Source organism: Lampetra fluviatilis, chromosome 33 (genome assembly GCF_964198595.1).
Source record: "Lampetra fluviatilis chromosome 33, kcLamFluv1.1, whole genome shotgun sequence".
NCBI lineage: Eukaryota > Metazoa > Chordata > Hyperoartia > Petromyzontiformes > Petromyzontidae > Lampetra > Lampetra fluviatilis.
This window is the reverse complement of record NC_136307.1, coordinates 7073486-7090860: the sequence shown is the minus strand read 5'-3', so window position 1 is coordinate 7090860 and position 17375 is coordinate 7073486. Positions and strand designations below refer to the sequence as shown.

The 17375-nt window shown below is 49.7% G+C and overlaps 1 protein-coding gene across 4 annotated transcripts in view; it reads right to left on the bottom strand.

Moving 5' to 3' along the window:
- The window catches only part of ERCC2 (ERCC excision repair 2, TFIIH core complex helicase subunit), a 24629-nt gene extending 7254 nt beyond the window's left edge, over window positions 1–17375 (bottom strand). For 2 of the 4 annotated variants that reach the window (XM_078871994.1, XM_078871992.1), the window contains exons 1-17: window positions 17179–17375; window positions 16024–16123; window positions 14939–15016; window positions 14645–14707; window positions 13436–13549; window positions 12708–12824; window positions 11416–11532; window positions 10596–10719; window positions 10160–10256; window positions 9567–9700; window positions 7449–7617; window positions 7058–7176; window positions 5938–6007; window positions 4786–4855; window positions 4534–4635; window positions 2811–2874; window positions 472–593 (exon numbers count right to left, since the gene is read on the bottom strand). In XM_078871994.1, coding sequence (XP_078728120.1) covers window positions 472–593; window positions 2811–2874; window positions 4534–4635; window positions 4786–4855; window positions 5938–6007; window positions 7058–7176; window positions 7449–7617; window positions 9567–9700; window positions 10160–10256; window positions 10596–10719; window positions 11416–11532; window positions 12708–12824; window positions 13436–13549; window positions 14645–14707; window positions 14939–15016; window positions 16024–16123; window positions 17179–17183 — 1665 coding nt within the window. In that variant the 5' untranslated portion in view covers window positions 17184–17375. Of the gene's footprint in view, window positions 1–471; window positions 594–2810; window positions 2875–4533; window positions 4636–4785; window positions 4856–5937; window positions 6008–7057; window positions 7177–7448; window positions 7618–9566; window positions 9701–10159; window positions 10257–10595; window positions 10720–11415; window positions 11533–12707; window positions 12825–13435; window positions 13550–14644; window positions 14708–14938; window positions 15017–16023; window positions 16124–17178 lie in introns of those variants that run through there. The other 2 variants (XR_013639552.1, XR_013639553.1) reach the window with 2 other exon arrangements.

Genomic DNA, 17375 nt, shown 5'->3' with positions numbered 1-17375 from the left:
CAGTTGGACGTCGACGATGGGGTTGTGTCGAGGGGTCGGCGATGCGTAGCTACGTAAAACGTTACACTGATGCATCGCCCAGTGTTGTGCTTAAAGTGTGAGAATAAATAAGAAGCCTTCTACACGACGTGTCTTGGAAGTCGCTCACTACATATGTATGTGCGCGTAGGGAGCGGTAGTGCAGTGTTTAACGTACTACGCTAAAGACCCGGTAACCCGAGTTCGATTCCCGCTCACGGCCAACACCAGTGACGATTATCTGAATCCATCCTGGGCCTCCCCTTGGTCACCCACCCCCTCGTCTGCCGTGCCGGCCTTCATAGGTACTCTCTGTATGAGTGTGTGTGTGTGTGTATATATGTGTGTGTGTGTGCGCCTGGCACAAGCGTCGTGGTGACATCACCACCACTTCGTGGCGAATGGCGGTTGTTGTGTGCGCTTTCCGCGGTCCCTCCTGTGTGCGTCTCTCACCTGCTCGTACCAGGCGGCCACGATGGACTCCATGTAGTGGTAGCTCGTGAAGAAGCACACGACCCCGTCGGGCACCACGCACGTCATCTCCAGCAGCAGGTTCCCGTAGTTCCTGATCACCGCTGCCAGCGCGGTCAAGACAATTTGTGAAATTTCGATTTAAAGCTTTCATGACTGCAGGGATTAATCTTCTTGGTTCTTTCGGTAAAGTCACGTAGAATGGAAATAATAAAATAATAAAAATAAAACATAATAAAAAACAATAATGATTTTATTGGTTTATTTTTATTATTTCCATTCTACGTGACTTTACCAAAAGAACCAAGAAGATAAATTTGTGAAACTTCGTGCGTGCGCAAGGAGCCTCTGTAACGCTTTCGAAGACAAACAAATTCACATTTTTGAAAGTATTTGAATTTGCAGTATGGCGTTACGTTGCGAGCCGCCTGACGAGACGGAGTGTGACGTCATGCGCATGACGTCATGTGCAATGAAGAGGGGAAGAGGAGGCGCGAAGAATTTTGAACGCCACGTCACAGCCGCGAAGGGGAGTCCTTTTCGCTCTGGTTTGTGTCTCCAATTTTGGGGAAACCCATTGATTAACTTGGCCGGTTTGCCATAAGGCAAGTTCTTGAATAAAAGCAAAACAACGTTAATCCAGTTTGGTTAAAATTGGATCATCTTTGCGAGAGTTGGTGCCCCCAGCCCCGTGCCCCCATCACAAGACAGTTGGACAGAGCTAACGCATGAACTCCTTAGCATTAGTTGGAAAGGGTAAAAAATATATACTTGAAAAAATAAACATGTACTTCCACATGCATAAAAGGTATTTATAATTGACTGTACATTTTATGACAACCTAGCAAACATTACATTGGTCTTAACGGTTATTGGTATCTTAAAAATAGACAAAAATATGTATTTCCGCACCTCCAAATAGCACAGTTGACTAAGTACAGTGCAAAAGAAGTTCAACATACATACAGCGATCAATAAGACTTTTGAAGAATTAAAATGTTGATGACTCTTCACTTCGGCTCACATCACTCACCACCCAACCTCTACCGTCTCCAGCATATTTAATGTAAACCTCAAACTTTCCTGAAAAAAGCCAGTTTCTTCAATTCGTTAAGACCATCCTTTCCCCTGGCAGTAACAAAATGCTGTTGATTTGAATTGCACTGATACTTAATGAGTAATTTAATTATTTTATAAATACATTCCTATACATTAATACTATCTGCTGGTACCGTTGCTAATGTGGTGCAATATTTCCTGCCAGAGGTCTACATGTGCCATGTGTCACAAAAATGAGAAGTCGATGCTATTGCGCCTATTCGTACATTCATTCAAAAAGACGTTTAGTTCTTTATATTTCATGCAAACTACATTTCACAATCGCTGGGCAGGAACCACAGACGAACTGGAAGGCAGCCAGGTGGTGAGCCGTCGGCCAACAATTACCCAATCTCCGCAGTTTTCTGCTAATTAATGAGTGTTTATATAGTGGAAGGAAACCAGAGTACCCGCAGAAAACCCACGCATTCGAGAGGGCAACACACTATCCCATATGAGAGGGACAGATTCTATTAGTCCGCACTTTTCTGAACCCCATTCTCGTGCAAAGCCATTATATAGCACATCAACGCCCGAGGGAAGGGAGTTTCGCAACATTTGCGCGATCCTCCAACCCTCGCCTCCACGGCGCTGGACTACGGGCGTCCGCCACCGCCGTCCGGCGATATTATCCGTCAACTTAAAATGCCGTGGCATTTTCACGGTACCAAACTGTAAAAGTGCAATCTCAAACTACGAGTCAGCCAATCCCTCTTACTGATTACAGCTTTTATGAAGGGCCATTGGTTTAACAGCCCACTGCATAATCTCCCGCTATAATTCAGCGTTAATAATGAAGGTGGAGACCATTTCTAAAGGGGCTACGTGAGCTCTGCAGCAACGTGGCTGGCAATGTAGCAAAATACAATGCTGTACTGTACTTGCTATGCTCCCCACCTTCACTGATCAGTGTGAAGTATGGTCAAACAACCCCCACAACTCACACAAGCGTAGAAGGGGACCTCATCTCGAAGTGGGCTGCCCGAAAGGGCTGGACATGCACATGTACATATTCTATGTGCGCATATATTATAAACAGAGCCTGGCTGTCAAAATAAAGATTCCTTCTTTACATTTCCGAGAAAACAACAAGTTAATGCTATTTTATTCATGACCTTTGAGGTCTATATATTTATTTTAACTGGTACGTAGCCATGCCGTTGAATCGTATCTCTGTGACAGCCGAATGATCGCGGCTGCCGTGACCTCAAAGAATTCCTCACCGATATCTTCCCTTGTCTCGAACTTTGAGCTCATGGTCACCTGGTCGTTCCCGCGCGCGACAATCTGAAACGGTAACATGGCGCTCACCTAAGGTCATGACCTCCTGAGGCGGGCACCCGCCCACCAAACAAAGTGGTTTCAGAAGTGGATCTGTGATGTCATTCTATGTCTGACACATGGTGTATGATGCATTGCTTTGCTGTGAGAGATCCGAATGGAAATTCCTTCATCGCCAGACCACAATTTAGTGAGAATGTCAACAACAAGGCACCCGTCTGATGTGCCACCGCCGTGAAGCGTGTGTTCACCATCGTTGGCATCAGCACCCATGATCAATCCACTACTGGATGAAAACCTCCCCCCCCACCCCACCAAGCTGTCACCATCGCTCACGGCCCTGCGATGTATCACAGGTGTTTTGGCGTTCGTGAATTTCTCCACATACGACTATTGTGATTGTGCCGATGCGAGGCAGCGTGTGTGAATATCGTCACATTGTTTACCGTACGGCTAAAAGTCAATGCTCATTAGAAATGATGTGGAAACCGATTGAACATAAAATATTATTTCATAAATTAACCTCTAGTTCCCAAAAAAACAGCATTTCCATTGTGCAATGATTATCAAGGTGGGCAGTGCTGACGTATTGGACGGGACCGACATTTGCGGTGGCATTGTTGGCAAGTTCATGTTCCGAGCACCAAGGTGATTTGATTCTGTGCACTTCCTGCCGCTTCTATACACGGCACGATCGTCTGCAGTGTTCAGTGCTATCAGTCCTCCATGCAGGAAGGTAATATAGGAAAACCCTCCTCTAAAGTATGCACCATAGTCTACACTTGTCTGCCTTCACAGTTTGGGCAGTAGCATGGTTGGTCTGGGCCCACTCCCCCCCCCCATCCAATTTCCCCCCTCTTCATCGACTGACAATTACACCTGGGCCCCTCCAGGCAGAGGTCCCCGGTGTAATTACACCACCTACACATTCCATAGCTACGCCACTTCCTTTTGGTTATCCTGGAGGCCCCATCTGGCCTTGCTGGCCACGTAACGACTTTGTCCAGTGTCTCCCGGTCTCCCTCGTTCAGTGAGAAAGCAATTCAGTGGAGCCCATGCATGGCTCCGTACCTGCATGTTTCCGTGTCTTCAATGCCCCGTGTCCCCGAGTCTGTATGTCTCCCCGTATCGCTCTTGTCCCCATATTCCCGTGTCCCCCGTGTTTCAATATCTCCCTTGTCCAGTGTGAAACCGATTCAGCAGAGCCCGTGTCCCGCGAGGCTGCAGGTGGAGCCCCGTTTACGGGTGGTGGTGGGGTCACTGACAGTAAAACAGTTCAGTCTAAACTAAACACATTTTTATTTTATTTTACCAGGTATGGCCCACTAAGCTATATAGTTTTTTTTTCAGAAGCGACCTGGCCACAAATTATAGCTCAACGAAGTGGCTCATCACGTATACATTTATAGCAGGCAACTACTCGAAATGCATGTTTCTAAATGTGGAGGGAAAAACCGGAGGGCCTGGAGAAAAATCCATGCGACCACGGGGAGTACATGCAAACTCCAAGTATGCAGGCATCGTCAGGGTTGGGATCACACCCACGACCCTCTGTATTCCAGGCGAGGTAGTTAACATCTCGCCACTATGGCGCCCAGTCACCGTCGACGAGGCCGATTCTGCCACCAGAGAGATCTTCACCACCGCGCACGGTAAAACACTCACTATGGGACACAGGCAGGTCCTGGCCAAGGTCATAGTGAAGGATGCTACGGTAACCGGACGGAAGTCAAGGATTTTGGGATACATGTCCAGGGGAGACAGCGTCTGCACAGGAAAGGAAGAGAAGACATTTAAAAAAATATACAAAATCGTGATTTTTGGAACAAATAAAACGATACAATCCAGATATAAATGGGGTTTATATTCTGCGACCGGGTGAGCAAGTGGGGGGGGAAGGGAGCGTGGATGACTCACCCCCGAGGTTATGATGACGGTCTGGAAGCGGCTGAAGACCGGCTTAATCGCAATCGATGCGTCCATGCAGCTGACGGGGCGGGGCAAAAAAACACGACACTCGTTCACGGCGTCGCAATCCTCTGTCTACCGTCGTGCACCGTTGTGAGTCCACGGCAGCGCGAGGACCTCCACACACGCAGCGCGAATCGTGGGGGGTTTTTGGTCATACTCCACCACACTGGTCAGTCCAGGTTGGCGAAGGAGGGCAACGTAAACGTTGGGTCATAGTACAGTATAACACTGGATTTTTCTGCACTGCCCTCTGATGACAATTAAGCCCTGCAGCGGACTATGTCGCTACCATGCAGGCCGTGCGTGCAAGCACGATCAAGGCCCAACTGCCTCCAAGATCTAATGAGATGGGGCGCATGCCGGGTGACCAGGCAGCAGACTGAGCCAGAGTGAGACATGTTGACGCCCGGAGCAAGGTGCCATACTCGCGCCCGAGCACCCCCCACCGCCGCCCCCCCACCCCCTCCAGCTTGCTTCAATTCCAACAATTGGGCTGCACATTCGGGCGGTGGTGCCCCCCCCCCTCACTGGGAAGGGCGCCCGGGGCGACTGCCATGCTCACACGACTCCTCTCCACCCCAGCCCACCCCTCACCACAGCACTGGCATCGCACACCTCTGGAATCGATTATCCGACGTGTCAAAGAAACTGACAGCCCGCACGACCAGCCAAATAGTGGCCAACCAGGGACCTCTACCGACGTGTTCAACGCATTTCTCTGGAACTGCTTTTTGTGTTAAGTTTGTTTGTCCTTCCCTCGGATTAGCACGTTTGGATACGTACAGTGCAAAATAAGTTCGACATACATACATCGTACAGCAACGGTGATGTGGCGGGTCACGTTCACAGAAGCCCTGGTGTCATTTACCGTATGGACGGACAGTTTCTGATTTTTCCTGCGCCTTCTACAAGGCTCAGTTTGCACTCTAAACCCAAAGAGGCACTTCCTTCCACTCCAGTCGCTGGTCGGCAGACACGCGGACAAATATACCTTTGCAAAGCCTCTGGTGGGGCGAGGTTGGCATGAGGATGGATCGACGTGAGTTAAGAGTTGTGCTGCGTGTGAGTAGGTGCGTCTCTGTAGGCTGCGCTCTCTACCTTAAGCGCAAAATGGGGTTGAGGATGGTGGGGGTTTTGTCCTCAAACGGCTCGATTATCAGCGTGAACCCTGGGGCAAAAGAGAATCGTTCAACATTGATCCGCTTGCCCGCAATGTCCTCAAGACCGCCGCCAATAATACCACCGTCTGTTTTGTTATTGAGCTGCAAAAGATGCTCTAATTTGGTCTAAGTCCGCTGGAATGAATTGGCTCGATTGAGAATAAATAGCAGGGTGGAATTGTTAGAATTTACAGGTATGCTTACCATGGCCCATCCAATACAGAACCCCTATTTCATTCAGTACAGAACAAATATCGGGTTACAAGGCCCAAGACTGATTCGTATAAAGGTGGCCAATTGTGTAACATTTTACATGTACACGAGTGCACATGTAACAGCCCTTTGGTCAGTTCACTGCTGAATGAGGGCCCTCCCCCACGCTGCATTGATTGTGAGGGTTATGTTGGTGAAGGCAGGGAGCACAGATTTGGGAGCATAGAAGTACAGTACACCAATGGATTTTGCTGCACTGCCAATCTGCCGACTTCCACGTAACACAGTCCCACAGCCGCCTATGACAACCTGGCGTGCATGGTGGGCTCCCATCCAAGCACTGACCAGGCTCAAACCTGCTTAGCTTCTGATATCTGACCAGGTCGGCCACATTCCGAATGATTTGTTCAGATGAAACATTTTACACAGGCGTTTAAATGTTAAGATGACACGTGGATCATTTTAATTACCGAGGAACACCTCTACATGCTGCCTTCACAAACCCGCACTGACCAGCGTGAAGTATGACCACCCGCACTGGAGTGGGGAGGCCCTCATCCCGCAGGAGATTGATCACAAAAGGGTTGTTAATGTGCACTATAAATTAATCTCAACCTTGGTGAACGTCCTGACGAAGGTGATAACCGAGTAAGATCACCCTTTGTGGGTTCTTTTAGTGCCGCTTTTGTGTCTCCAAATGATGGGGAATCCTTGAAAATATTTGACCGGTTTCCGATATAGAGTAAGTCCCTAACAGCAACACAACTTTCTGCCGAAGTTTTGTTCTTATTGGATCATCTCTACAAGAGTGACCGTGTTGAGAGCAATTCCCGCGCGAGGCCCACCGTTGGTGTAGGTGCTGACGAGGGTGGCGAAGTTGCAGACGAGCGTGAGCGGAGAGAAATCTGCAATGTCGGCGATTTCCAGCGTGCGGAGGAGCGAGCGCAGCCGCTCTGAGCAGAACCTGCGGCACAGGGGGATGCGAGAAGGGGAGAAGAGAGAGGAGACGAGAGGGGAGATGAGAAGAGGGCAGAGGAGGGGGAGAGGGGGGAAAGGGGAGAGAAGGGAGAGGAGAGGACAGGAGAGAAGAGAGAGGAGAGACGGGAGAAGTTACAAGGAACACGAGAGTGGGGAGGGTAAAGCCGTTGAGGCCGGGATGCGGTAACAGATGACACAGGAAGGACTGGCCGAGCGGTCCCCTCCTCAGCACCGGCCAACGTGGTGAGTGCGCCGCACCGCAGGGGCTTGCGGTCGATGCAGATGCGGTCGTAGGTCTCCTTGAGGAAGGCGGGGGTGCTCTCGGACAGCACGTGCGTGACGCGCAGACGCGACTTGAGGTACTCCACGAAGCGTTTAAGGAACGACACAAAGTGCTCCGCGTTCCGGATGTTGCCGGGCACCGCCTCTGCGTCGGGAAGGGGGCGAACGCGGCACGCGCAGAGAGAGAGAGAGGAATGAAGGCGGGCGGAGCAATCGATGTGGGAGCACGGAGGTATGGCACAGCAGCGGTTTTTACTGCGCTGCCCTCTGCTGCCCACAGTGCTGTAAACACTCCCAACAACACATTTGTAGCTGCAACAAAAACAACACAACTTCCACATATCCCCAACAAGCCCATTCTGGTTAATTCAGACCAAAAGACACCGCGAATGTTTAAACTCTTTAAACTGACATTCATTAGTCGTGTCTGGACAGCCATTGGTATTGGAGCAGCGACACGTTCCATGTAAACTCGTTTGCACACCCGCCCTGTCGTCCACCTTTTGTGACAATGCGAAAGCGGAGTGGAGCGCGGGAGCCGAGGGAGCCGAAGACGCCGTTGATCGAGCAGAGCAGATTGATCGGGCAATTACAGCCAAAATTCCTCTTTACCAAATTCACGTGGGGGAGGGGGAAGGGGGGAGGCTGCTGGAAGCTGATCCTATTTTCCGTGTTTACCCGTGCAGATTACTCATTTTATCTACACGCATGAGCACGAGCTTTGGCCTACTCCTTTCCCTGAAGGTATTGGCTAAACATCCCGACGCAGGACCATCGGGGAAAAAGTCTGCAGACTCGGTGGCGAGGCTTCCCAGGGTAAATACTTGGTCATTGCCTTACAGGAGCAGGACCCTCAACGACACTGAAAATAAAAACATCGTCGCTTCACCCATCTCCACGTTAATAATTTATCATGGGCGGCAGCAAGCTCGGACACGAAAGCGACGCGGTTGACGTCCGTCAGGGTCACCGTCACACCACGCAACCCATTGATGCCACGTGCGTAGCTAGCCGTAAACATGACCGACTGTTCTTTAAATAATGCCGCTGTTGGAAAGCATTCCACGTTGTTTACGAGCCTCTTCCCTTCACGTGCCCCCTTCGCCCCCCGCCAAGTGCTCTCTCACATTCACGCTCGTCGCGACCGTGGGATATTTTAAACAACTAACAAAGAGACTGCAAACGCCGTCATCGTCAACGCCGTCATCGTCGAGTCAAAACGTCTACATTATGAAGAAATGTTGGCTAAATTTAACAATGACGGAGCAACATGCCAGCATGTCTCAAGGGGAACGTTGTAAGTCAGTCCGTGTCACCTGCTTTGTCTTTGGAATCAGAGACACAGTCACTTGATGACAAGGACGGAACAAATGCCCAGAAATGTGTAAAAAAATCAAAAGCATGGAGAGACGCATGTTTGGAATTACATTGAGGAACACTTGGATTAGAAATTGTACGTGGGCTAAATGTCATACTCTATGTACGACAATACAGTGTGGGGCTAAGGAAGGACACAACATTATACGAGTCGATGGTCAGTGGCAGAGAAAAACTACCGGAGCGGCAACAAAAGGAAGGAAAGTGCCAAAGAAGACGCTCGCCCCGTAGAGATGGAGTGACAAAATAGGCTCCGATAAGCAAGGGCTGGCTGGCTGGCTCGTTGCATCACCGGACCGTGGAGGGTAGTGGCGCCTTGGAGAGGCCTTCATCCAGCAGTGGATTGAACTGCTGGATGCCACGGTGGCAAGATGTTAATTACTTCGCCTGGTATACAGGAGATCGTGGGTTTGATCCCCACCCTGACGCCTGTATATTTGGAGTTTGCATGTTCCCCCCGTGGTCGCATGGATTTTTCTCCAGGCCCTCCAGCTTTCCCTCCACATTTATAATAATTATTTTAGAGTAGTTGGCTGCTATAAATGTATACGTGACAAGCCACTTCGTTGAGCTATCATTTGTGGCCAGGCCGCTTCTGAAAAAGAGCCATATAGCTTAGTGGGCTATACCTGGTCTAAATAAAAATAGTTTAGTTTACAGAACAAGGCTGATAATGATGACACCGCTAATTGGGGAGGGCATGGGACGTGCCCTCACCTTGCAGAACCTCGTCGGGCAGCACGGGGTTGGCGAGGTGGACGTCCGTCTCCCGGGCGACGCTCGCGTCCCTGAGCCCCTCCACGAGGCGCCGGTACTCCTCCTTCAACTTCGTAGCGTCCGTCTCCCTGATCCTGGGCGGCGGCACACGTGTGTGGGGGAGCTTGGTGACGGTGGGCAGGTGACCGCCATGGGCTATATGGGGGAGCTTTGTCTTTGTATATATGCACAGTAGGAGGCCGAATTGGTTTCTAGGAAGCCCAGGACTGCTTCAGTTCTTCACTCCCCACTAAATCGGTGTGGGTCTTTGTCTTTATGATTCCCGTGCTCACGGCTAAGAACATCGGTGATAAATATCTGAACCAGTCCAGGGCCTCCTCTAGGTCGACTCAGCCTCAAATTAGTTTCTGGTGCGGTGCTTAAACATCAGCAGTCGGGAGACAAAGGCGACCGGGTGTTGTGATGGCCACCCACTCCCTCGTGTGCCATGCCGTCCTCCATAGGTGCTCACGAACAACACTTTCCCCGACAGTCTATTAAGGCGATAGGGGGGATCTTTGTGTGCGCATGTACGTGTGTGTATATCGACTTGCTTCTGTATCGTGGTCTGCAGAGTCTCGATATTCGTGCTGCACCGGTCGAGCGTGCGGCGTGTGATGTTCACGCTCATCGAGTCGATGCACACGTTGTCTGAAAAAGATCAAATATTAAAATCTCAAAAAGCCCCACGTTAACTTCGTCTGTACGCAAAGAGTTAGGGCAGGGGCAGGAAACATTTTCCTTACAAAGGGCCCAATACTTTGCGTGGGGTGACGCATTAACGCAAACCTTAGCACCACCCAGTAACGACAAAAAAACTATCAGGGCTCACACCTTCGCTGCTCGTGTGGTGCGTGTGCCCGCTGCCCCTGATGCGGTGGCGCATGCCCGCAACCCTCCCACCAATACATCGACGTTAATATATCCCTCGAGCACTCGATGATCGCGGCTGAGATGCTTGCACCTCGGTCTCACTGGACAATCGCTCACCGATGTTGTGGGCCTCGTCGAAGACGACGACAGACTTTTTGGACATCTCCTTGGAGACAAGGTCGGCTATCTTGGGGTCGAGCAGATAGTGGTAGCTGTACACCACCACGTTGGCGTGCATGATCTGCACGCGGGAGAGCACAGCGGATGCGTGGGAGCATGCGACGGGTGCCCGGTCTTGGCATGCGATCAACAAGGGAAACGCAGGCTGCCGGGCGGGCGCCGACGCTGGCCGCACCAATCCCCCCACAAGGGCCACATCAGTCTTGATAGGTGCTCGCTAACGGCATTGACCCAACAGTCTGATGGCGATATCTCGCTTGGTTGAAGTCATGGCACTCCCAACTGCATGCCGAGTCAATTCCAATGACTGTATCGGTAAATGTCATTGTTGTCATCATCAATAGCTCCACGTTGATTGGCAGCAAGAATAGGATCGCATTTTACTTGAGAGCAAAACCATCATAAATATCTTCACCAAGATCACCAACACCGCCGTCACCACCATCATCATCCTCATCATCAGCAAAATCACCATTATTACCACGGTCTTTACCTCCACCACAACTACCATCATCTTCATCAACACAATTGCCGCTACCATCACCACTGTCAATGCTTTCACCATCATCATCATAACCACCAGCTCGACCACAGCTACCACCATCACTCACCACCACCATTAAAATAATGATCATCATCGTCACAACCACCATCAACATTTCTAACGCCACCACTATCATCATCCCCCAGCAGCACCATCTCTAACACCACCACCATCATGCCGCCCATCAGCACCACGACCGTGCGCACCACACACCGTGTAGCGAGCGAGGAAGTAGGGGCACCAGTGCTTCTGTCGCCCGTACTCCTTGAGATCGTCCAGGCTGTAGATTCCTGGCGGCATCGGCACCTCGCGCCCATTCGTGTTGAAGTCCTGCGCCGCAGGAGTGCACACGCGGGGGAACGCATGCGAGGGCGCAGTGATTTTGGGCGTGAACACACAGGGAGCGTGTTTACCGAGCGTGAGTTTACCAAGAAAACGCAGCTCTACCTCGGAAAACCAAGCTTAAGGCCATCCTGTATATTGGAGGAACCCCTCATCCAGCAGTGGATTAACAAAAGGGATGGATATATATGAGCAAAGTGGCTTCCAGACATCACAAACAGCTGTAATGATGCATTGATTGAAATTGATTCGTTCTATTGGCCAAGATATATACAACATTATTGTTGGCATAAATTGTACATAATTGATCCTAATGCTTGTAAGAATAAATTATTTACGCTGTCAAAGCAGATTATACATAACTGGTATGTCGATATGATTAGGTTAAGGGAATGACCAAAACTGTAGAAACGAGACAGAACAAGAAATAATACAAATAATAGAGCCAGGCGACATTGGCCAAGGTCGCTGTCAAACGGCCCTCACCTCAACCACCAACACAGCTGACGCCGGGACCGCCCTTTGCCAGAGTCGTGTTTGCCATTGGCTTTGGCTATCGGCACGGTAAACGCCTAACAGCCAAGGCCTACCATCATCAAGACGAACCTTACGCCTCGCCTAGTTTGCCTAGTCAACTGTCCCAAACCCAGCTGAAGGAACGAGGGCCGTCAGGCGTTGGCAAATATCGGGATTCGTTTTCGCGACGTACAACGCCATCGTCCTTCGTGGTTGTTCTATAACGTACGCCCTGGACGCTTTTGAGACTAAAGAAAAATAAACGATAAATTATTTATCCAAACGGCATACGTCGATGGGGAGAACTACGTGACAGCCCACTGTGTGAATGCGGGGAGCAGGAGACCATGGCGCACATCGGCTGTGAAATGTGTCAGGGCGTGCCGGTGGACTGGTTGGCCTGCACATGCTGGAGGAGGAAGCTGTCGCATGGCTACGTGGGCTGACATCCACTCATAATATAACTCTGACATACATATGTATTAATTACATATTTTTTTCTTGTGCATCTGGTGCTCTAGTTGTGTAAAAGCATTCGCTAAGTAACTAAATCAACCCGAACAGCTACAGGTTCATCCTACTGCTAGCGGGGGGCAGGTAACGCATCGCTTGTTGTAACATCGCCGACACACACATGCCAAGCGGACCTCGTAGAAGGAGCAGACGGGCACGCTGCCATCGGAGCTGTGCCGGTTGCGCACGTACGATGCTGTGAGCGAGTGGCAGCGGCCGTCCACCTCCTTGCCGAAGCGCAGGGCGCTCACCTGCATTGGGCGACAGAGGTGGCCGCCACATCAGAGGGGTGATCCAGTCTCATGGTGACATTTTTAAACGGGGATAGTTATACACATGTATGTATGTATAATTTATTTCGCATTGGACAACAAACTAAACACAAAAAGCAGTTCTAAAAAAATTAGTTTTCAATCTAGATTTAAAAGTGCATAGCTCCATTGGCTTAATCATATCAGAAGAGCATTCCAGACGGCCGCAGAAGCGCATCTGAAAGCGCATGATCCGATGACCATCTTGGTTCGATGGCCAAGTAAAAGCTGCTGCGAGGATGACCAGAGTTCGCTTGGTGGTTTATGCTCCTTGACGAGATCAGATATTGTGGTTCACACCGTTTGTTCTTGTACATTATCTATATATTGGACAGGGAGCCGTAGGAATCCCCTGATTGGCTGCGATAGTGTGTGAATTGAGACTGGTGATTGTGGTTGTGGATAGCTTGAGGTTGATGGTTGTTGTATATAGATTGAAGCTGGAAATTCGTGTATAAATTGAGGCTGGTTAGACTAGCAATGCATGTGGAAAAGCTCCAGACAGGGTCCCACTTGGGTTCCTGCGACGCCGCACCCCCCACCCCCCTCACCTCGGGGTGAATGCACAAGTTCTTGCGGGAGCTCAGGGAGAGCGCGAGGAACTTCATGGGCTCTTTTGTGTGTTTCTCGTAATAAGCCACCAGCTTCTTCATCTCCTCAATCACCTGCAAACGTCGCAGGCAGGTGTCAACGACAGGTGAGTGAGCGAGTATACGAGGCTGGCTGCCCGAATATCCCGGCTAAAGCATCAATCGTAGTCTTCAGACGGTCGCGTGTGGCTTTTTCTGTTCGACAAAATTAAGAGAGAATGAGAAGAGGTTTCTCGGAAGTCGATTAAACTGCGTTCTCCAATGTGAGTTTATGCAATACAATACTAATGGGATTTACGTATCATCTAAGTGTGACCGCATCTCAAGATGCTACACAGAAACAGTGGGCATAGTCATTTTATAGATGGGAGACAGAGGCATCTTGAGCCCGAACTTGAACAGGGACAGGTAGTCGAAAGCTCAGACGTCTGGGGGAAGAGAAGTCCAGACTAGTTTGGGCAGCAGAGGAAAATGAGCGGTTGACTGTGGGGGGGGGGGGGGTGGCTTCATCAGAAAGCCTGGGTTGCGTCAGCAGGAGGAAGGTAGAATGAGGTGAGTGAGTCCTCATCCCAGTCGTCTCCCAACGACTGCACAAAAAATAAAACCCCAACACAACTTTGCTTCGTCACTTGATTTGACCAACTTCAAGCTCCGATTTGTGTACACATGTTTGATTTCTACGTGACATCTATTTCTCTGCCATACGATGCAACCTAATGTGTAGATAACAAAATAACTTGAAGGTATATCAAAAGTAGTTATGTTGTTACCCTTCCCCCTATCGTTGGGGACCCGTCTGGTTTGAGGCAGCGGGTTCGTTCCCCGTTTGTCTATCCGCTGCTTTTTATAACCAGATTAGTTTATGCTGAAGGTGTGTACGTGCGTCACAACGTGATGTAACGGGTCCGCACATTGCCTCAATAAATAAAGTGGATATGTTCTAATCTCTATCGGCCATTCTCTAAAATCACAACGTAATTGTGGGGTGTTTCACTGCTTTGCGAGAGTTTAGTACGGATTCTTAGTCTCACAACGTGAATGCCGAATGCAAAAATGGAATGAAAATTAGAAGAACAAATTTTTTTTGAGAGATTAAATACAAAAGTACATCCGTGGCGGTGTGAGGTGGCACGTCTGCCCATGACGCCGTCGCATTCCCGCACACCTCACCTTCTCAATCTCGGGCACCGTCCGTGAGCAGTACACAAGCTTCTGTACCTCGTTGGGGAATGCCTAGGCAGGTGGGAATCACGCACGGAACACATTCACAGTTGGGGAAATAAAGATCAACCGCGGACAGGCACCAGTCCTGCAGGTTGGATTTCCAAACGCCGTGCGGTTGTTGGGAGTGATAATATGGATGGTTGCAGTAGAATTGTGTTTTTTTTCTAGTCGTGTTGCAGTTGTCCAGGTGATATTGAGGTTGACATGGTTGTATTGCAGTTGTCCAGGTCGGCATCTCACCCGCTGGTATGCGACGATGAGAGCGAGGAGCGAGACCGTTTTCCCTGTGCCCGAAGGCATTTCCAGCACGCCATGACCCTGGTGGTTCGCGCAACAAAGTCATCGCCATCAATCACCATCATCGCTATCACCACCATCAACACAATTTGGATTCACAGGGCAACAATATCATCCCGGATAACGACCCGCAACTTCATTTCATACGGCCTTGAGGGCAAACGAGGCCTACCACCTCGGAACAAGTTCCAGAATACAGAGGCAGGAAAAGCAGGAACCTCCCGCTGAGCCAAGGTTGACCCCATGGCAGCTTCTGCAGAAAACATTGGTTGCTGAAGCAGATAATTTGTGGTAGAGAAGAGACGAGAATGGAAGAGGTAGGAACGTGAATAAAGGGCAGTAGAGTGAGATGACATGGGAGAGGTAGGAGTGTGTGGAGAGGAGTAGATCACGGTGATAGGAGAAAGATAGCAGAGGGCATAAAGGGGAGTAGAGTGAGCTGAGAACGTAAGAATAGGAGAGTGCGTTGAGGGGACGAGAGTGTGATGATGAAAGGGGAGCGATGGGCAGCAGCGAGTCCATGAAGAATCTGGTAGATAATGAGTACGCTCTTGTAGGTGACCTGGACTGGATTGGGAGCCAGTTGAGGGATCAGAGTATTGCGGGATTCATCTTCTTGGTTCTTTCGGTAAAGTCACGTAGAAGGGAAATAATAAAATAATAATAAAATAATAATTCTCACGTTTCGGCCACAACACAAGCAGCCGTCCTCAGGTGAAGAAACTGAGCTGTCTTTCCGACAGTCTTTCCGACAGCTCTGTTTCTTCACCTGAGGACGGCTGCTTGTGTTGTGGCCGAAACGTCGTGAGAATTCTTATTTTATGTTTTATTTGTATTATTTCATTATTTCCCTTCTACGTGACTTTACCGAAAGAACCAAGAAGATGAATCCCTGCAGTCACGAAAGTTTTAAATCGAAATTTATTGCGGGGTGGTGTGGCCTCATTTGTGGTCATCATTCTCTGTCCACTGCTGGGTGGTTGCAGCTCGCTGCAGATGGTTTTGCAATACCGAAGTGAGGAGGGTACCTTGGCATCCAGCGTGCGTTTGAGCTCCAGCATGTACGAGTACTGCTCGGGGTAGATGAACTCGTACGGAAAGTACACGACCAGCCCCTCTATGTCCAGCCTTGGTGACAGATATCACACACACACACACGGACATGTGTACGCACACAAAGACAATGAACCCCCGTCTGGATTAAACAGACTGCTGGGACAAGTGCAGTTAGCGAGCACCTATTAAGGCCAGGACGGCACACGAGGGGGAGGGTGACCAACACCACACCCGACCGCCTTTGTCTCCCCAGTGCTGATGACGAGGAACTCATTTGAAGCTCGGTCGATTTAGGAGAGGCTCAGAGATCGATTAGAATATTCATCACCGATGTTGTTAGCCGTGAGCGTGGGGAATCAACAAAGTCACACGAATTCCTGGCCATATCATCAGTGGCGAGTGATAACTGAAGCAGTCCTGATCTTCCCAGAGATCAACTCAGCCTCTAATGTGCATTTATACCAAGATCCCCCGTGTAGCTGAAACATGGGATGGTAATCTCCCTTGGTTTGTTACTTGACGTTTGACATCACCACCACCATTTAGCACCACTATCAACATCACCACTGACATTGATATCGTCACCCTCAGACCATCACCATCGCTATCACAATACCGTAACGCCATCACCGTGGACATAATCAGCATCGATTGTCATCACCATCACTGTTAACCATCATCGTTTGTAATCAACGAAGCATCAACATTGATCATTTACGTAACCACTAATCAGCAACTGCTGGCTGAAGGCTTCCCTGGGGCCTTCGTTAAAACTCTCACGGTCTTTGTGATGTAGCAAGCAAGCAATCAACCACCACCACCATCATCATCATAACACTCCCAACCCACCCCACATCAACAAATTCATTCACAACATTTAGTAACAACATCGTCAACGACGTTACCATCAACAAACCCCATTGTGGCCATCAAACGCACACCACCACCGCCGCCGTCGCGTTGGGGCCTGCGTCGCAAATGTTTATTCGTTTGTCTGCGAGCACGTCGACTTGGCAAACCCCGTGATAAGCACCGTAGCGAGGTTAGAATCTAAACACGCAAATACTTTAACGAAACAATCGGCACGAAACGCGGTCACCAATCAATGAACGTCCTCGCGTTCTCACTTCATCGTCGACTTCGCCCACGTTTCCACCGCTGTTCGTTCGCTTCCGAACCGACTCGTTAAGCTGTCCGCAACACGCCAACAATGAGGAGGTCCCGTCGAGGTTTTTTTTTATTTAAAAATAATTCCGCCACTCGTTCAAATCCTCGCAGCGTCTCGCCACGGGCCGAGTATTTTTGTGACGCGGTTACGAAAACG